Genomic DNA, 22,144 nt, shown 5'->3' with positions numbered 1-22,144 from the left:
GGGTGAGGTAGTATGTGTGAGCAAAATTTGATGCAGCCCGAAGGAATTTCTCCCCATCCTCTCATTTTATGCAATGGGGGGACGGAGAGGGGGGGTTGCCGATTTAATGAAGCGGCCTTGCTGTGGATGTGCTGTGTCTTGCGACACTGCTTCTGACCCAGGGCAGTGGACAAGGTGCAGGGATGACCCGTCATCTAGGAGGTGCTAAGATAAGAGGGAGGGGTGTGGAGTGTATTCAGGGATGGAATGGGTGGGAATGATTTTATGCCTTTTTCTTTTTGGCTACCCCCCTTGTAAGGGGGAAAAAGCCTTGGTACATGTATGTATGCTCTCCTGAGTTTTCCCTTTATATCTGTCACCACTTGTTCAACCAACACCCAGTCCAACACTTTTTCCATTACACAATGCATTTCTTTTCCTCTAAAATTTGCGGTTCAATCATCATTACTTTTGTCAACTTCCATCTTTTGTTCATACTTGAATGCATCTTGCATTCTTTTTGATTTCCCTCAAGAACTTGTTCAAGAGAGATTCTTTTTTTTTATATTATGAAACCATTCTTATTAACTATATTTTCTACAACACTGCAAGGTGTTATGAAAACATTATCATTTTGTTTTATTCCTAATTATCACATGCAATTAAGTTGCATTTTTTTTTAAATGGCCCTGGGATAGTCTTTATTCATGACAGTTCAATTTATTTTGTACATACATACATATACCAAGGCTTTTTCCCCCTCACAAGGGAGGTAGCCAAAAAGGAAAAGGCATAAAATCATTCCCACCCATTCCATCCCTGAATACACTCCACACCCCTCCACCCTCCCTCTTATCTTAGCACCTCCTGGATGATGGGTCATCCCTGCACCTTGTCCACTGCCCTGGGTCAGAAGCAGTGTTGCAAGACACAGCACATCCACAGCAAGGCCACTTCATTAAATCGGTGACCCCCCATCTCCGTCCCCCCATGCATAAAAGGAGAAGACAGGGAGAAATCCCTTCAGGCTGCGTCAAATTTTGCTCACACATACTACCACACCCCCATCCCCCTGCCCATTCCACCTCATGCATCACAACATCATCCATATACAACCATTCTCCATTCACCTCTATCTTCCATCCTCTCCCATCCTTCCTCAACAGACATTCCCCTCTTCCCCAAAGCCCTTCACCCCATCCATCCACCTCATCCTAGGACGTCCCCTCATGTTCACTCCCTCCGCGTCTGCTTTCCATACCTCTTTTACTAGTCTTTCTTCACTCATTCTTTCCATGTGTCCAAACCATCCTAATATTCTTTCATCAACCCTATCTCCCAATTTCCCTCTCCATCCCTGTTCTCCTCCTCACCTCCTCATTTCTCACTCTATCTAGCATAGTAACCCTCATCATACTTCTCAGACACCTCATCTCAAACATATTCCAACTCCTTCTCTCTTCCTCTCTTATGTTCCATGTTTCTGCCCCATACAGTGCTGTTGGCACAATCACTCCTTCATACAGTCTCCTCTTAGCATCCATTCCCAAATGTCTATTCCTCATTACACTCTTTAATCCACCAAGGCATTTACTCGCTTCTCTCAATCTACATTCTAGTTCCACCTTCACTCCACCTTTTCCTGCCACATTTGCACCCAAGTATCTAAAACTATCTACTTCCTCCAGTCGCTCTCCCTTAATGCTCACTTTCAGTCTACTGCCACTTTCACCCCATGTACATCTCATCACCTTACTTTTACCCACATTTATCTTTAGCTTTCTTCTATCACATACTCTCCCAAACTCTGTCACCAACTTCCTCAATCCCTCCTCCGATCCTGCAAACAACAGCTGGCTCACCTCCCACTTTTCCCCATTTTCTTTAACCATCTCCAATCACTGACCCACTACCCTTGCATTTACCTCTCGCACTACCCCATCCATGTATAAGTTGACCCGCCAGGGCGACATAACTCATCCTTGACAAAGTCCCACCTTTATCTCAAACCACTCACTCTCTTCATTCCTAATCCTGACACAAGCTCTACTACTCTCATAAAAACTCTTGACAGCTCCCAGAAGCTTTCCTCCTATCCCGTATATCTGCATAACATCCCACAGTACCTTTCTTTCTACCCTATCATAAGCCTTTTCCAGATCTATAAAAGCCCAAAATACATCCTTCCCCTTTCCTCTAGCTTTCTCACATATGTCTTACCACAAAGATCTGATCTACACTATTTTGTAGTGTTTGTAATTATGGTCCATAGTCAGTTACTTTCTCTGTCTCTTACACTCTCACTCCCTCACAGACAGACAGACAGACAGACAGGCAGACAGACAAACACACTCACACAGACACACTCACACAGACACACTCACACAGACACACTCACACTCACTCACACTCACTCACACTCACTCACTCACTCACTCACTCACTCACTCACTCACACACTCACTCACACACTCACTCACACACACACACACACACACACACACACTCTCTCTCTCTCTCTCTCTCTCTCTCTCTCTCTCTCTCTCTCTCTCTCTCTCTCTCTCTCTCTCTCTCTCTCTCTCTCTCTCTGTCTCTCTCTCTCTCTCTCTCTCTGTCTCTCTGTCTCTCTCTCTCTCAGTCTCAGTCTCTTTGGTGTCCTGTCTCATTCTCCAATTTATCAAACCTACCTTCAAATTCAGGTATGGGTCCAACTTTGGGTATATCCTTGTTTTCTAATTTTTTCATATTAGATTTGTGTGTGTGTGTGTGTGTGTGTTTGTTTGTTTGTTTGTTTGTTTGTTTTTGTATGTGTATGTATGTAGGCATGCATATATTGTAATAATATATTTTAAGGTATATTGCGGATGTTAAAGGAATTCTGTGGATTAAACACCACCAAGCTGCAGTAGAGGGGGGATAAGAACTTTCTAAATTCAAGTTTTGTTTTTCAGATTTGCTCACTCTTGCACCTGTGCCCAGCTTCTTTGGAGAAAGATGAAGTCAAGGATGATGTTTCCTGTGTGATGTGCGAGTATGCCATGACCCAGCTTGAGGAGGTTCTCAAGGACAAAAAGACAGAGGTGAATAAACTTGGTATATGTCAAGCATCAAACTGGGATGGAGGAACTCAACAGAGGTTCTTATGGTATTACAGGAGTCCCTCAAATAACACGGATTCCACGGATTCTATCATATGCGGATTTTATTTCAAAACCATTTCAAATGTAGAGAAACGTTTTAAAATTCGCGCCGAGTCGGGCACGCATACGCACACACGCGGTAACATCGCAAACATTTGTGGTGGCTGCTTTCTATTTTACCATATACAGTCGATCCTCATATAACACGGTCATTATGTACACTGGGAACTGCTCAAACAAGGGTGTGGGGCGAGGGGATAGCCGTGGGTGGATGCCTGCGGTTACGTGTCAACCTCCGGGTACTGATGCAGGAGGGAGGGAGGGGAGGAGAAGGGGAGTAGGGGTGGTAGGGGGGTAGTCAACAAGCTTTAGCTTGTCGCTTCCACCTCCTGTGCCGTGCTATCGTGAAATTTTACCGCCCTAACCTGTTGAAGTGTAATTTCACTTTCGTTTGGAACACAACTAATAAGTCTGATAATGACTGCGCTTGTCATGTGTTAATTTCTCGTATGAGGTTCTTGTTGTAACTGGCGGTGGTGGTTTGGGAGATCAAAAACAGACATATACACACTTACACACATGTAGACACGCACACATAGACACGTGTTAGACAACCAGTGTATGTTGTGAATGCGCGTGTGTGTACACACACATATGAACAGACACGCATGTACATGCTTACTTGTACATGTGAACACAGACACATACACACATGCCACACACACATACATACGCCACATACACACATACATATGCCACATACACACACACACACACATGTGTATATGCCACATACACACACATATGTATATAAGCCACATACACATATACGCCACATACACACACATGTATATACGCACAAACACATACATATGCCACAAACGCCACATACATACACCACATACACGCGCGCACACACTCACGCACGCACGCACACACACACACACACACACACACACACACACACACACACACACACACACACACACACACACACACACACACACACACACACACACACACACACACACACACACACACACACTTACACTTACACTTACACTTACACTTACACTTACACTTACACATACATATACATATGGTTCTCGGTATTTAATATGGAAAGTCAGCATATGCGGATTTGGTCATACACAGTAATTTCAGGAACCTAACCCCCGTGTTATTTGAGGGACTCCTGCATTGTACTTTTTCTTGACCAGCCCATGTTTTCCTTAGGTTATTCTGGAAAAGTTACACAATTGTTTGCAAATGAACTTTGGAAAATGCTGGAAATGTAGTTATGAGATTGGAAGAACAAGCTAACACCAGTTTATCAAGGGATGAGGAACATCAGAGAATAATGAAAGTACAAGTGGCACCTTATACAGAAGGGATTAAGATGGAAAGCTGCATGTGGTTAAAAGTGGGAGACTACTGGAGTTTCACTTATAGATTGTTAGTATTTTACTTTTACATATACCAAAGGCTTTTTTTCCCTTTACACGGGGGGATAGCCAAAATGAAAAAGGCATAGAAACCACTCTCACCCATTCCATTTCCTATATATTCCACTCCCCTCCACCCTCCTCCCTCCCTCTCAATTCCTTGAGTCTTCAGTGTCGCTATCTTACATTCAAAATCCAAACAAATGACGCACGAAAAGTGCAGCGCCATGAACAAATAGAATAAAGTTAACAACTGGTATTGAATAAAATAAAAAGAGTGCCTGTAGTAGAAATTTTAAACATGTATAGGAAATACAGCATTAGATGTAGTGATCTGGCAGATTAATACACAAGTGACAGAATTGGAGAGGAATATTTATACCGAGGAGACCACCATGGGGAATCAACTGGCATTAACCCTTTCACACCGGGTCAAAATCTCGCGGGCAGCATTAGCTGCCAGACGTGTGTTGTTGCGTCATAATACTCGCATTATAAAAGATAAAGTCACCGCTCTATTGCTTGTTCTCTTTCACCCGTGAATTGTGATAACCATAGAAAATATGATGAAGCCAGTTTACAGAGTATGGGGGTCACGCAGGTACAATTACAATAAATATAATCAAGACGCTGACATCGGCATCCTCGCGTACCCACTTGCTCCTCATAACGCCTATGTAGGCGTCATCGTATCGAATGGGTTAATGTTGGGGAGGTGATGCATGGTGTAAGTGGGAAGGATTGAAAAGGACTTGTGAGACAGGAGTATGAGGAATGAGGGTGTTCTTCTCCTTCCTGCACCTTTCTTTGCAAGTAATGGTTGATTTAGAGATGAGGAATGATGAGTTGAACTGAAATTGTAACCTGTTTTTGGAATTGCAGGAATCCATCCGTCATGCCCTGGAAACCTTGTGTTCTTCGTTACCAAAGAGCATCGAGAAGGAGTGTGACATGTTTGTAGATGCTTACACAGAACAAATCATTGATATGCTCATACAGGACCTCTCACCAGACGAAATCTGCATTAAGCTTCATCTTTGCAAGCCCAAGAAAGGTAGAGTTGCTGTGCTATTCAGGTTGGGGAAAAGGTTATCGGTTGTTCTCTGGGTATCTGTGTCCCAGGTCTCTTGTAGGAGACTCATGGCTCTCAGGTAACAGACAAAAGCCACTTGGCTGGCCCATAACTCACTTAGGATAAAAATATTGTGTTGTCTAGGGATTTTTAGTGTGAGGCATTATAGAATGTGATGCTTGAATCTATGTGGTGGTTGCATCCAGGGCAGTAGATTCTGTGGCCAGGTCTATTTGTGTTGATATTATCATGCTGGATGGTGTCCTGAATGCAAGGAGGTAAGTTTGGTTCTTGATTCTCTTGAGGGTAAGGTTTCTGTGGGGCTGATGTCTGGGGAGTATTTGTGGAGTACAGATGCTCCTCAACTTACGTTTTAGTTACATTCCGAACGGCCGAATGTAAGTTGAAAATGAACGTAAGTTGTTACTGTACTATACATCGGTAAATTCTATTACCGTATCTTATAAAACACCCCTAAATCATTAATTAAACACATAACATTGTAAAATAATAACATTAATTTCAAATAGATTAAATTCAAGCAACATAAATTGAGATGGTGGAGGAGGAGGAGGAGGCAAGGCATTTTCAGTTTGTCGTTTGCGCAATGTAAACAATGGACGCAGCGTCGTGCGCAAGTATCGTTTGAACTACGGAGAGCGCGGTAAACTAAAAAATTCACCCAATTTTTTTTTTTACCGTCAGTTCAAACGTAAAATCGAAAAAACGTAAAACGAATGAACGTAAGTAGAGGAGCGTCTGTATTGAAGCTCGCTGGCCGAGCGGGTTAGGGCGTCGATACTTGCGGCAAGGGTCGAGGGGATGGCGATTCGAACCCCACCACTGGCGAAGTTGAACCAAGGGCATGGTTCATTAAATTCCACACCTCAAAGTCCTCTGTAAGGGGCACCATCCTAGCCTCTCGATAGGGGGGAGTTTGTGACGTTAAACCATATCATCATCATTTGAGTTTGATGATCTGTCTTGGAGAGATTGTGTGAGGTACACATACACTAGTCAATGGAATAGATTGCAAAGATTCAGGTGGGGTTTGTCCAAGGTTGGAGGATTTGATTAGTGTAATTGTAGCTTTAAGCTAAGTTTTGGATGTACATGTTGTAAAGGGAGAGAGTTGGGTACACAGACAGACAGACAGACAGACAGACAGACAGACAGACAGACAGACAGACAGACACACACACACACACACACACACACACACACACACACACACACACACACACACACACACACACACACACACACACACACACACACACACACACACACACACACACACACAGACACACACACACACACACAGACACACACACACACACACACACACACACACACACACACACACACACACACAGACACACACACACAGACACACACACACACAGACACACACACAGACACACACACACAGACACACACACACAGACACACACACACACACACACACACACACACACACACACACACACACACACACACACACAGATATATATAGTATAGTATATTATATATTGTATTTGTTTTGTTAATTGATTTTCTTGACCCATTGCAGCTCCTTTACCACCACTGGATTCCAGTCATCAACTTCCTGTTACTCGCTTAGGTATCCCAGCTTTGAGTTACGGTAAGTTGAAAAATTTCTTTGTTAGTGAGAGATGCAAATAAATGTCTTGGGGGGGGGGGGAGGGGATGAGAAAGTGTAATGAGAAATAGGCATTTGGGAATGGATGCTAAGAGGAGATTGTATGAAGGATTGATTGTACTGACAGCACTGTATGGGGTAGAAACATGGAACATAAGAGAGAAGGAGTTTGAATGTGTCTGAGATGAGTTTCCTGAGAAGTATGATAAGGGTTACTAGGCTGCATAGAGTGAGAAATGAGGAGATTAGGAGGAGAATGGGGGTGGAAGGGGAGTTGGGAGATAGGGTTGATGAAAGAGTATTGGGATGGTTTGGACACATGGAAAGAATGAGTGATGAAAGATTAGCAAAAGAGGTGTGGAAGGCAGAAGTGGAATGAGTGAACATAAGGGGGCAACCAAGGATGAGATGGATGGATGGTGGTAAAAGGGGCATTGGGAAAGAGGGGAATGTCTGTTGAGGAAGGATGGGAGAGGACAGAAGATAGGGATGAATGGAGAACGGTTGTGTATGGATGATTTAATGTATGAAGGGGAGTGGGTGGGGGTGAGGGAGTATGTGTGAAAAACGATTGACTCAGCCTGAAGGGATTTCTCCTTGTCTTCTCCATTTCTGCATGAGGGGATGGAAATGGGGTGTTGCCGATATAATGAAGCGGCCTTGCTGTGAATGTGCTGTGTTTTGCAACACTGCGTCTGACCCAGGGCAGTGGACACGATATAGGGATGACCTGTCATCCAGGAGGAGCCAAGATAAGAGGGACGGAGGGAGGTGGATGGGAGTGGAGTATATGGGGATGGAATGGATGTGAGTGGATGACTGGTTTTTTGGCTACCTCCCTTGTAAGGGGGGAAAAAGCCTTTGGTATATGTATGTATGAGTGACCCTCTTGTTCTGTGAACAGGCTTGATCCCTTTTTCAGTTGTTACAAGCAGTCTGGATGGAAGAGAATGGGTATAACAACTGTAACTTTATATTTTATAATGTGCATATTGTGATGCATCATTGTACATCAGACAGCTAATGTGTGCATGAATATTTGACCTGTATTGTAGAGGTTAAAGAAGGCTGAAAGGAAGAGCTAAAATATGTTTGATAAAGGGTTTTAAGAAGTATGGTAAGTGTTGCAAGAATGGATAAAATGATCAGTCAATCTATTGCCCTTGGTGTCATTAGCAGAAGACCTGTGGCCCTCTGGTAACCAGCAACAGGATAGTAAGAAATGTGGAGATAGGCAGAGGCTGGTTGATGTGGTTGATCAGTCTTGAAATGGTTTGGGCATATGGAAGGAATTAGTGAAGACTAGCAGAAAGTGTGAGAAATAGAAATGGAATAAATTTGCAAGGAATGCAAATAATGAACTGGATGGATGGGATGAACAGGACTGGATGCAAGATGAATGTCTGTCGAGCAAGGAAGCATGTATACAAAAAATGATGAATGGAAAATGGTCATAAAATGATGAAGATGTGTTCTTTTCATCTCAGTCGAATATTTTGAATGAAAGAGTATCGGGGGTGGGGTGGCCATATTTTGAAGTGGTTGGGGGTGATTGGAGCCATTTCCACCTTTGCTGTGTCTTGCTGCATGGATTCTAACTTGAACTGTGTGGTCAGAGATAGGGAAGACCCTTTATTGTGAAGTGCTAAAATGGGAGGAATAAAGGATGATTATTGGATGGGCTCATGATGATAAATACAACTAGGTAAATACCAAAGGCTTTTTTGGTAGCCAAAAAACATACATACATATCGAGGCTTTTTCCCCCTTACAAGGGAGGTAGCCAAAAAGAAAAAGGCATAAAATCATTCCCACCCATTCCATCCCTAAATACACTCCACTCCCCTCCACCCTCCCTCCCAAAAAACAGCCATAAAAACCACTCCCACCCATTTCATCCCCAACGTACTTCACTCCCATCCACCTCCTTCCCTCCCTCTTATCATGGTACCTCCTGGATGATGGGTTATCCCTGGATACTGTAGAGTAAATTGGACTTTACCTACCTTAGAAATACTAAATATGTGATCCAAGAAAAATTTACATTGATAATCAAAACTGTCAGTAATAAAGCAGTTGATAATGATTGAGTACTGTATTGTGTTATTGTCCAATGATTATAGTTGGGGCTATTGTAGTATGAGTCGGTGTTTGGTGTCTTTTGTGTGATGGTTGCATCTGGGACAGTTTGAATCTGGCCATTTGTTTTTATGTATACCTTTAAAAAGGACTTTTTTTTTCCCTTATAAGGGAGGTAGCCAGTCAGCCAATACATGCATCCATCAAACACCCATTTGTATCCCTTTTATCTTGACTCCTTGTAGATGAAAGGTCATCCTAGCTTACTGCCTGGGTCTGAAGCAATGCAGCAAGACAGCATCTTCACAGCAGGGTATGACAGCTGAAGCTGCTTTACCTCTAACGCTTCAATTATAAAGTGACCCACTCCTTGTCCCCTTACATTTAGATAGAGAAGATAAAGAGAAATTCCTATAGGTTGTGTCAATGAATTGTCCATTTGTGGTCATTCTCCATTTGCACTTATTTCTGGCCATGAAACATAAGAGAGGAAGAGTTTAAATGTGTTTGAGAAGTATGGTAGGGGTTACTAGGTTGGATAGTGTGAGAAAACGGGAGGTAAGGAGGAGAGTGAGGGTGGAAAGGGAGTTGGTAGATAGGGTTGATGAAAGTGTGTTGGGATGGTTTGGACACATGGAAAGAATGAGTGAAGAAAGATTAGTAAAAGAGGTGTGGAAGGCAGAGGTGGAAGGAGTGAACACCAGGGGATGACCAAGGATGAGATGGATGGATGAGGTAAAAGGGGCATTGTGAAAGAGAGGAATGTCTTTTGAGGAAGGAAGGGAGAAGACAAACATAAGGGTGAGTGGAGAATGGTTGTGTATGGATGATGCTGTGATGCATGGAAGTGGGTGGGTGGGGGATGGAGGGGTGAGGGAGTAAATGTGAATATTTTGACACAGCCCAAAGGGATATCTCCCTGTCTTCTTCTTTCTGCATGAAGGGACGGAGAAGGGTGGTCGCCGATTAAATGAAGTGGCTTTGCTATGTCTTGCTACATTGCTTCTGACCCAGGGCAATGGGTGAGATGCAGGAATGACCTATCATCCAGGAAGAGCTAATAAAAGAGAGAGGGAGGGGTGTTAAATGGGTGTGGATTATGTGGGGATGAAATGGGTGGGAGTGGATTATGCCTTTGACTTTGGCTACCTTCCTTGTAAGGGGGGAAAAGCCATTAGTATGTGTATGTATGTTACTATTATGAAAACTTTTGATTGCTTAACAGACACCCTCTTATATTCCATCATCTGCAACATTCCTGAAAGCTTGAAATATCTTGTTATTCACCCTAAAGTCCATGAAATCCCCAAACATTTTTATCTTGTACCTAATACTTTCTCTTCCCAATTTTTTTTTTTTAATAGAAATGTTTTAATGACAAGGGGATGAACATGGATTAAATGTATGAAATAATGTTTTATCTTACCTTCAGATGTTGCTGTAGAACCAGCAAAGCACAAGACCAAGCAGTCTAGTATTTGTATTATTTGCGAGTTTGCCATGACCCAGCTGGACCAGATGTTGTTTGATAATGCGACAGAGGTATGCCTCCAACTGTCTTTTCTGTCATTCTATATGTCAGTGTGTCTATATTAATTTACCAAAGTACCTTTTAATACCATACCCAAAACTCTTTGAACACTTTTCCCAGCCTCGTGTGTTTACTTTGTGTGTATCATGAATCCAGCCAAAATAACTTTTTATTTGGGTTAGTTCTTGTGGACAGAAAATTTCTGGTTAAGAATTGAGTTTGTTTGGCTTTAATTAGAACTGAATTAGGGTATTGGCCCTCACCATTGGTGTGGTTTTAAAAAAGAAGGGGAGATGTTTGTTTAGGGATTATAAACAGAGTATATTTTGTTACAAGAATTGATCAACTTGGAGTGAAATGATGAACTTAGTGTAATAACTAGTTGAAGAGTAATATATACAAGAGTTACTGGCCTGAGTACTATTGGTTACCTTATGGGGAATGAGATTGGAAATTCTAAAGAAGGATAAGGGAAATCAAGAACACAGGTGCTTTAGATAGTATTATTCCTAATAGAGATTTTCTTCATGATTTTCATTATTTGTTTCAGGATGAAATCATGCGTGGTGTGGAATTTGTCTGTACCCTATTGCCACAGACCATCCAGGAGGATTGCATTGGCTTTGTGGAAGAGTATGGGGATGCTATCATCAAACTCCTAGTTCATGAACTTGCACCCAAGAAAGTCTGCTCCGAGATTGGACTTTGTAAAGCTGTTGATCTTCACTGTAAGTATTTCATTACCTTTGTCAAATGTTCTTTATATTCAACTTCAGATGGAATATTTGAACTATGTCCATTATGTTCATTAATCTCTTCAATAAGAATTGAATATTTGTGTGCAAGTGCTAGGCTGCCTGATATATGCTGATTTGATACACCACAGTATGCTCATTATTAGATATAAAGTTACAGCTGTAGTATTTTCCTTTCATTCTCTTTCACCATTAATGTGGATAGCCACAAATTTGAGAAAGCCTGTTTACAGAATATGGGGGTCACTAGGCTACAACTACAAAATAAATGTAATTAGGACACTGACACTGGATTCCTTGTATGCCCTCTCACGCTTCAGGATGCTGATGTCAGTATCTAGGGATGGACAGAGAGGGAAGACTAAATGAAAGAGTGATTGTACATAGTACATTGTATGGGGTAGAGATTTGGAATGTAAGGGAGGCAGAAAGGAGAAAGTTAACTTCTTCAGTATGAGTCTAATATTTGCATGCAAATGTTAGGCTGCATGATGTATAATGATTATCACAATACATACATTATAAGATATAAAGTTGGAGCTGTAATATTTTCCTCTCTTTGTGTTCTTTCACCCGGAGTGTGGATAACCACAGAAAACACAATCAAACCTGTTCACAGAATACGGGGGTCACTTGACTACAATTACAAAGTAAATATAATCAGGATGTTGATGCCGGCATTCTTGTGTACCCACTTGCGCCTCATGACGCTGATGTCGGCTTCCTTGTATGCTGAAGGGTTAAATGTGTTTGAGATGAGGTGTTTAAGAAGTATGGTGGGGTTTATAAGGATGGGAAGTGAAATGGAGTGGGGGTGGGATGGGAAGGGATATGGTAGATAGGGCAAATCAAAGAATACTGGAACTTAAGGGGAAGACTGAGAATGGGATGGATGATTGGATGGGGTGAAGGGGGCCTTGGGGGGAATGTTTGTTGAGTAGGGAAGGAAAGGGTGGGAGATGTGTATGAATGGAGAATGGCTTGTACATACATACATACATATACCAAGGCTTTTTCCCCCTTACCAGGGAGGTAGCCAAAAAGGACAAGGCATAAAATCATTCCCACCATTCCATCCCCGAAAACACTCCACACCCCTCCACCCTCCCTCCCATCTTAGCACCTCCTAGATGACGGGTCATCCCTGCACCCTGTCCACTGCCCTGCGTCAGAAGCAGTGTTTGTAAATGTATGATAAACTGATATGGCCCTGGAACCAGTGGGTGCTATTGAATTACCTATGATCCGAACAATGTTTTAGAGGAGGGGGATGATTCTCATGAGGTGCTGTGTTGAGAAATTATGAACGAGTGTGTGCTTGGTCTTGGGTTGTTGTTGTTGTTGTTGTTCCCTAGACTGTGTCTGAGCAGTCCCATCTCCCCAAAGAATGCCACAGCCGAAGGGGGATATGGTAGGGAGAAGGCTCTTTGGTGTCAGTGATGTTTATAAATGGAAAGAAAACTTGCTGGGACAGTTTGAACTGTAATGTCATCTTAATATACAACATCACAGCTGTAATTTTGTGATGAACCTGATGCTCCTTTTCAGTGCCAGTTGCTGTTGTGGACACAAAGTTAGACAAGTGTGATGTGTGTGAGAGGGTGTTTGATTATATTAATGAAATACTTAAGAGTGGTGGGGCCACACGACCTATTGAGGATGTTCTTGAGAAGGCTTGCACTATACTACCACAAAAAGAGAGAGATTTTGTAAGTAAATATGTATTTCTTTTAATTAGAAATAATTGGAAATTATGAAATATGGGTGTATGATAGACAATATATATTTTTTTCTGCTGGAATTGTTTTAATATTTTGTGTTGTGGTATATTGGTTATTGAAGGTTTATAGTGTTGATTAATGTTGAACCATGGTTTCTCTGCTACCCAGTGTCAGGACTTGATTGAAGTCTATGGACCCTACCTGGTGGATATGCTAGCAGAGTTAGGTGATGGAAAGAGTGTGTGTCAGGCAATATCAGTGTGCCCTAACAATGAAGGCAAAATGCTTCTGGGTGGCAAACGCTGCACCTGGGGACCTGCATATTGGTGCAAGTCAAGGCTGCATGCTAAGTCCTGCAAGGTAGGTGAAAGTTTTGTTTTTGTATACATAGCTAGAGAAGAAAGTCACTGTTAATCCCCTTATACCAGTACATAAATTTGAGACTACTAAATAGAAGAAAGTGGTTCACCTAAACAGACTGCTGTAGCAATCATACATCATTTATGATGTACCAACACAAGAAATTCAAAAGATGATTTGCCCATTCTGCCAAGCCACCTTACTTGATTAAATACACATTCACAGACTGTTAAGCTCTGGCAGAACATGAACCCAGTCACAACCTCTGGCAGGGCAAAGTGGTCAGTTTCCTCAGTAACTCTTGTCAATCCACTAACACTAGGTTAATCAACATAGTTTAACATTCAGGATTGAGAATACAGGTACACAACCCTTTATCTGAAATTCTGAAAACCAGAGTTCCAAAATCAGAATGTTTTTTGTAGCGTGTGAAAAGTGTTATAACAAGTTTCGTTTGGCGGAAAAATGCAATGGTGTGCCCAGAATTCGAATGCCCCAAAACTCGAACTTAAAATTTAAATGCCCCAAATTCGAAATTGAAATTTAAATGCCCCAAAACTTGAATTTGAAATATGAATGAAAAAATGTAAAGAAATTTTTGCCACAAATTATAATTTTTTTTAAAATCTGAACAAATTGTCAGATGTTCAGGACGTTTCTTGGGTGTGTTCATCTTTGAGCACTTGGTTTCATTCTTGAAGCAGTAGTGAAAGCATCTGTGATTTTTATATTATTTTTGGTTATTTTCTGAGAACTTCAGTTATTGTCTTGGCACTCAAACAGCCTTGTAGAACAAATTCTATTCAAATTCTAATACATCACGATAGACCTGACCCAACACACTTGGGTGACGTGACTGTTTGGCAGGTATGCTGCCATTTACTGTCAAAAGTGAAACCTTTAGCACTGCAGTGCACACATTGTGCAGTGCGGAGAAGTGCTTCAGTCGTGTGTATGTGTTTTGAAAAGTTATAGCCCATCGCCTCTTGTAACTTAATTGCAGATTCGTACTTTTGTGAATGTGCTGTCATCAACTTTAATTTATTCCATTACATCATTTACCAATTTATTACTGTATGGAGCAGAAACATGGAACATGAGAAAGGAAGAGAGAAGGAACTTGAATGTGTTTGAGATGAAGTGTCTGAGAAGTATGATGGGGGTTACTAGGCTAGATAGAGTGAGAAATGAGGAAGTGAGGAGGAGAACAGGGGTGGAAAGGGAGCTGGGAGATAGGGTGGATGAAAGAGTATTAGGATGGTTTGGACACATGGAAAGAATGAGTGAAGAAAGACTGGTAAAGGAGGTATTGAAGGCAGATGTGGAGGGAGTGAACATGAGGGGACGTCCTAGGATGAGATGGATGGATGGGGTGAAGGGGGCTTTGGGGAAGAGGGGAATGTCTGTTGAGGAATGATGGGAGAGGACAGAAGACAGGGGTGAATGGAGAATGGTTGTATATAGAAAATGTTGTGATGCATGAGGTGGATTGGACGGGGGAATGGGGGTGAGGTAGTGTGTGTGAGCAAAACTTTTGACACAGCCCGAAGGGATTTCTCCCCGTCCTCTCCTTTATATGGGGGGACGGAGAGGGGGGGTCGTCGATTTAATGAAGCGGCTTTGCTGTGGATGTGCTGTGTCCTGCGACACTGCTTCTGACCCAGGGCAGTGGACAGGGTGCAGGGATGACCCGTCATCTAGGAGGTGCTAAGATGGGAGGGAGGGTGGAGGGGTGTGGAGTATTTTCGGGGATGAAATGGGTGGGAATGTTTTTGTGCCTTGTCCTTTTTGGCTACCCCCCTTGTAAGGGAAAAAAAAGCCTTGGTATATGTATGTATGTATTACTGTAGTCTTCCATTATCCCATGCAAGTGGGAATAATCTTCGTACAGGCTTTGTATAACAGATGTCACTTGAAAATCATGTTCCTGTCGAAAGCATCCTGATGACATTTGAACGTGAATGTTAACGACTTTATTTTAATTTATTTTGTTGTCGTTTACCACTTAGGTGTCAAAAGCATCCTGATAACATTCAAACGTGAATGTTAATGACTTTATTTTCATTAATTCTATTTTGTCATTTACCACTTAAGTGTGGATATTTGTACGTTTCCTGCAGAAGTATTACATTTTTGTGCATGGTTAAAATTTGTGTATTGGCTTAAATTATCCCCATTGTTTCATTATTCATGTTTGTGATTATTATAAAGTGTGCAGAGTTGGTGTGTGGAGCAGGAGGGACGGGAGGAAGTGGAAGGAGGGGTGGTGAGTGGTGGGATGAGGAAACAGGGAGGGTTGTGGGGAAGAGGAGGCACTTTCACGGATTGGTTACAAAATGGGACGAGGGAGTCATATGAGAGGTACAAGGAAGGGAAAGGAGAGGTGAAGCATGGGGTAGGGGGAGCAAAGAGGGGAGCAGATGTGAAGTGTGGTGGGAGTATGACAGAAAATTTTGAAAGTAATAAAAAGATGTTTTGGAAGGAAATTGAGAGAGGAAGAGAAGGCGAATCAAGTAAAGAAGAGGGGGTGTGGGGTGCAGATGGAGAGATGATAATGGAAGAGAGAGTAAGGGGAAGATGGGCAGAGTATTTTGGGGAGTTGCTGAGTGTGAAGGAGGATAGGGAGGGAAGGATAGCTGCAGTGGGAAGTGCTAAGAAAAGGAGTGATGAGTGAGGAAGGTGGAGGAGAAGTGAGGAAGGACGAAGTGAAGGCAGTTGTTAAGATGATGAAAGCAGGTAAGGCACCTGGTCTGGATGGATGCCATGCAGAATGTCTGAAAAAAGGAGGTACAGTGATGGTGGACTGGCTGGTGAGGTTATTTAATGTTTGCTGGAGAGAGGGTAGAGTGCCGGAGGACTGGAGGAGTGCCTGTGTAGTTCCACTTTGTGGGGGAAGGGGGGACGGGTGTGAGTGTGGTGGTTTCGGGGGGATTAGCTTGTTGAGTGTGGTTGGGAAGGCTTATGGGAGGATCTTGATTGAGAGGATTAGGGGAGGAACAGAGGGAGTAATTGGTGAGGAACAATGTGGATTTAGGATGGGTGGAGGTTGTGTAGATCAGATTTTTGTGGTGAGACAGATGTGTGAGAAAGCTATAGGAAAGGGGAAGGATGTTTTTTTGGCTTTTATGGATCTGGAGAAGGCTTACGACAGGGTAGACAGAGAGGCACTATGTGAGGTTTTGCGGATATACGGGATAGGAGGAAAGCTTCTAGGAGCTGTCAAGAGTTTTTATGAGAGTAGTAGAGCATGTGTCAGGATTGGAAATGGAGAGAGTGAGTGGTGCGAGGTGGGGGTGGGACTTCGTCAAGGATGCGTTATGTCGCCCTGGCTGTTCAACTTATACATGGATGGGGTGGTGCAAGAGGTAAATGCAAGGATGGTGGGTCAGGGATTGGAGATGGTTAAAGAAAATGGAGAAAAGTGGGAGGTGAGCCAGCTGTTGTTTGCGGACAACACTGTGCTTGTGGCAGGACCGGAGGAGGGATTGAGGAAGTTGGTGATGGAGTTTGGGAGAGTGTGTGATAGAAGAAAGCTGAAGATAAATGTGGGCAAAAGTAAGGTGATGAGATGTACAAGGGGTGAGGGTGGCAGTAGACTGGAAGTGAGCATTAAGGGAGAGCGATTGGAGGAAGTGGATAGTTTTGGATACTTGGGTGTAAATGTGGCAGGAAAAGGTGGAGTGAAGGTGGAGGTAGAATGTAGATTGAGAGAAGCGAGTAAATGCCTTGGTGGATTAAAAAGTGTAATGAGGAATAGACGTTTTTTAGTGGATGGTAGGAGGAGACTGTATGAAGGAGTGATTGTGCCAACAGCACCGTATGGGGCAGAAACATGGAACATAAGAGAGGAAGAGAGAAAGAGTTTGAATGTGTTTGAGATGAGGTGTCTGAGGGGTGTGATGGGGGTTGTTGGGCTGGATGGAGTAAGAAATGAGGAGGTGGGGAGGGGAACAGGGGTGGAGAGGGAGTTGGGAGGTGGGATTGATGAAGGGGTATTGGGATGGTTTGGATGCATGGAGAGAATGAGTGAAGAGAGACTGGTGGGGGAGGTGTGGAGGGAGTGAATATGAGGGGACGTCCTAGGATGAGGTGGATGGATGGGGTGAAGGGGGCTTTGGGGAAGAGGGGAGTGTCTGTTGAGGAAGGACGGGAGAGGACGGAAGACGGGGGTGAGTGGAGAATGGTTGTATATGGATGATGTTGTGATGCATGAGGTGGAATGGGCGGGGGGATAGGGGGGTGAGGTATGTGTGAGCAAAATTTGACGCAGCCCGAAGGGATTTCTCCCCATCTTCTCCTTTACGCATGGGGGGACGGAGAGGGTGGGTCGCTGATTTAATGAAGCGGCCTTGCTGTGGATGTGCTGTGTCTTGCGACACTGCTTCTGACCCAGGGCAGTGGACGAGGTGCAGGGATGGCCCGTCATCCAGGAGGTGCTAAGATAAGAGGGAGGGTGGAGGGGTGTGGAGTATATTCAGGGATGGAATGGGTGGAAATGATTTTATGCCTTTTCCTTTTTGGCTACCTCCCTTGTAAGGGGGAAAGCCTTGGTATATGTATGTATGTGATTATCTCACTATTTCATTTATCAGTATATCATTATAAACAAGTTGTAATAATACTGAACTCTTTATTCATCCCAATTATTTGAATATTTACATGTTTGTGCTGTAATAAAAATTTTCGTATGTGTAATGCTGCCCGAACTTCAATGGGACAGCCAGTATTTTTTCCAAAATCAGAAAGATCTCGAAATCTGAAATGCAGTTGGTCCCAAGGGTTTCGGATAAAGGGTTGTGTACTTGTATATATTTTCTTTTTGTCCCTAGCCTTAACACCCTTAAAAATGGGGCCAGTAGATAATGTGTTGTTACTCCATATCTTTGCAGGCTGAAAGTCATTGTGAAGAGGTTGTGTGGAAGGGCAAGGCACCTGCAATATAAAGTGGAAACTGCCTCTGATTTTGGGATGATTTGTTTGGTCAGCTATGCAACCAAAGTAAGCCCAAACATACTACACTCCTGTTTGCCTTAAAAGTGTGGTGTGCAGTATATTGCATCGTGAACCATCTCCTGGCAGGCCAGCGTATTTCGTGTGTTTATTTACAAGCTTATGATTCTATTGTAATAGCCATGGTAATGTCAGTTGTAGATTTTTACTTCATGTATTTACACAGAATTGTTATTAACATTATTTTTTCATGTGTATGTAAAAGAACTCAGACATATACTTTGTTAACTGTGTTTGGCTATACAAGTGCCAGCATCACTCAGTCTTTATCTCTACTGTTGTAAATTCTTTAGACTTGTCTATACCTAGTATTTAGTAGGCTATTTCTTGTGTTTAGTTGCACCTCCATAAAGATTTCTAGTGATTTTCACTTGGCCTTGGTCTAGCCAGAAGTGTATTAAACATTTTGCTTGCCAAGTATTTAACCTTTTAAGTGATGGACAACTTTCTGAACTGGTAATTATTGTGAGTATTGTCTGTCATTCCACAAAACTACCAAAAAACTGTAACCATAGTAAGAGATTTAAGTGGGCAATGGTATGCTTAAAAAAAGGGAAAGGCATAACTATTTGAAATAGAGGCCTAAATTGCATTAAACAATACACACATTGGGTTGCTATGTGGTTAATGGCCCTTTCCACCTTCATAATAGGCATTGAAGCACACTTCATACACATTGACACCCACTTACCTCTCCTCACATCTCAGCACCTTGTAGATGAAGAGGTATTTGGATTCCTTTATTTTTTACCAGGTTTTTAGAGGACTCATGTAGATCACCAATGTAGGGCTTGCCTATGGTATGTTGGCAGTGGTACAGTTTTAGGACACAAGCTAATCATGTATGTCTTGAGATTTACTTTGAGACTTACTCAGATTCTGGTATCTTAGATGCAACTACATGCTAGTAAATACTGTAACACGTAGAGCAATGCATTGGGTACATGTACATGTGCACATGAACACAAACATACTATTACACTTCTAGAAGCTTCCCAATATTATCATCTCTGTGCACTTATGCAATAACCCACGTGTGATGATACATTCTAGTGCCCACCCACATTTCTTTTACATGATATGCCAGTACAATAGACCTATGGTTGAGTTACTTGGAAATGTATGCTTTGATTCTGGAAACTAAGAAATTGTTTGTCATGTAGGTTGTCCACATGTGAAAGCAAAATCAAGGAGACAGACTTCATCTGTGATATGAAGCCATCTAATGTGTTTGGTGATTCATGTTTGTCAACTTTGTATTTTTCATGCTAATATGGAATTAAATTAGACAAAAAATTATTTCTTTAAATTTCCTGTCACCAGTAAGTATCTTGCCAAAAGGGAAGTGCAGTTTTGTTGCATAGGCCCTGACCCAGGCACTGTGGTCGGGAGACGGGGATGACCCTTTATACAAGAGGAGCTAAGATGGGAGGGTCGGTGAATGGATTTTTGGATGGATGGGGTGGGTGAAGGTGATGTAGGCAGTGTCTACTTTGACTTTGGCACCTCCATTATAAGGGATTTAAGGCCCACACATGCCATGCATGCACACACACGCATGCTCACACACTGATGAACCACCGTCTGGAACGGACATCTAGAATGAGCTCTGGAGAACAGAGCTTTTTTGCTAAGTTGGAGGAAACACCTAGTTGGTATTGTATGGGAAGGGAGCTTTGTTTATCGAGTGACCAAAATGATATAACAATTTCACTTGATGGTTAAAATATAAAATGGTGGATGATGAAGATGGACAAAAATATAGTGAACCAATGAAGAGAAGACTGGATGTAAGCAGGGTTGAATCACCGTTAGGTGTCATCCCAAAAAAAGAGTTGCAACATGGAAACGCCGAAGACGAATCGAAGGTATGAAAGTGTGGCTTTCTCAGGGTTTACAAAAGAAAGTGGAATTCTAGGTAGATATATGATTTGGAAAGAGAAACAAGGTATAAAAATATTTTAAGAAATCAGATTTCAGAACTAATAAATGAAATTATAGATCTGAAAGCTGAAAACAGATCAATAAATAAAGAAGTGATTGAGCTGAAAAGAAATGTAGGAACAAACGGCTTAATGAGCTAAAAAAGGAATTAAACCATACATTGCTGGGTGAATGTTGTATATATTCCTCCCCCCCCCAGCATCAGAGCCAAAATATATTTTTAATAAACTCAAAATGATGTAAAACCAACAAATCTTGCTTATTTTGACTTGTCTTAGCCTAGAAGCGAAGAAACTGGGTTGATTTTGTCGAGATGTGCGTGCGAAAGTTTGGTAGAAAATCCGTAGACTTCACTCCTCAGTAGTGGTGGGGACAGGAATGCAGGTTGCGTGTGCACATGATGCACATCCCATGGGGTTGCTGGTTGAAGCTCCAGGCACAGGTTCATGGGTGGGTAGGGGTCCATAGGTGGAGGGGTGGATGGTTCCTCCACATCTTCCACATCCTCATCTTCAGTCTGGGACTCCTGCTCTCCTGACCTCACCACACAGCGCTTTTTGGCCAGCATAGAGCTAGTGTATGGCCACTGACTGCGGTCAGGGACCTCGTCATAAATAGTAGGTGGTCCAGAGGGGGCAGGGGCACCATCTATGACCCCTACTAAATTCGTGCGTGGCCTCCCACGAATGTCACGACCACTAACACCACTAGGATCTGGTTGAGGATCACTTGCACCATCCTCCTTTTCTCCTCCGCACACTAACCCCACTAGACCCAGGTCATTCTGGGTCATCGACATCAGCAACGAACTCTTCGGTTCTTTCCCGAGAGTCATCCTTAAATGGCATATAATCTTCATCGAGCACGTCATTGTCGAGCAATTCATATTGCCTCTCGTCCTCACTCTTAGTGCTTGGAGACAGTGTATCATCACTATCAGCAAACAGGATGCGTTGTATAGTTTCGTCACCACAACCTATGTACGGCATCTTCACTCTGAATTCTATAGTAAAACTGTTGTCTGTGATTCACGCAGTGACCCATGAACAGTAGTGTTGGCATATGAATGCAATGGAAAGTTCCCAGGCAGTATGGCAGGGAGGGATACAAGGAAAGTACAGACTTGTTTTGACCAGTCGACCCTACATTATCCGCGGGTTGACCTTGGCCGATAGTGACCCTTGACCCTGACACTCCAACAGTGTCTGATGAACCCTAATGATACAAAGTTGCACCATCACCTTGTCCTGAACTGTATTTCAGAGGTTATGGTGAAAAAACTTGTGAAAAAAATAAAAATAAAATAAAATTACATACATATACCAAAGGCTTTTTCCCCCTTAAAAGGGAGGCAGCAAAAAAAAAAAAAAAGGGGGGGCAGCATAAAAACCATTCCCATCCATTCCATCCCCAATACACTCCACTCCCCTTCACCCTCTACCCTC

At 42.6% G+C, this 22,144-nt stretch overlaps 1 protein-coding gene across 1 annotated transcript in view; it reads left to right on the top strand.

Moving 5' to 3' along the window:
* Sap-r (prosaposin) overlaps positions 1-19,357 on the top strand; it is a 43,805-nt gene extending 24,448 nt beyond the window's left edge. The window contains exons 12-19 of the mRNA XM_076204285.1: positions 2,931-3,059; positions 5,447-5,618; positions 7,210-7,281; positions 10,811-10,920; positions 11,460-11,637; positions 13,213-13,373; positions 13,554-13,745; positions 18,635-19,357. Coding sequence (XP_076060400.1) covers positions 2,931-3,059; positions 5,447-5,618; positions 7,210-7,281; positions 10,811-10,920; positions 11,460-11,637; positions 13,213-13,373; positions 13,554-13,745; positions 18,635-18,688 — 1,068 coding nt within the window. The 3' untranslated portion in view covers positions 18,689-19,357. The remainder of the gene's footprint in view (positions 1-2,930; positions 3,060-5,446; positions 5,619-7,209; positions 7,282-10,810; positions 10,921-11,459; positions 11,638-13,212; positions 13,374-13,553; positions 13,746-18,634) is intronic.
* Positions 19,358-22,144: the final 2,787 nt, after the last annotated feature.

Source organism: Oratosquilla oratoria, chromosome 21 (genome assembly GCF_046742065.1).
Source record: "Oratosquilla oratoria isolate Oo_2021 chromosome 21, ASM4674206v1, whole genome shotgun sequence".
NCBI classification, from domain to species: domain Eukaryota; kingdom Metazoa; phylum Arthropoda; class Malacostraca; order Stomatopoda; family Squillidae; genus Oratosquilla; species Oratosquilla oratoria.
Note: the sequence above shows the minus strand (reverse complement) of the source record. Positions and strands in the feature narration are given on the sequence as shown.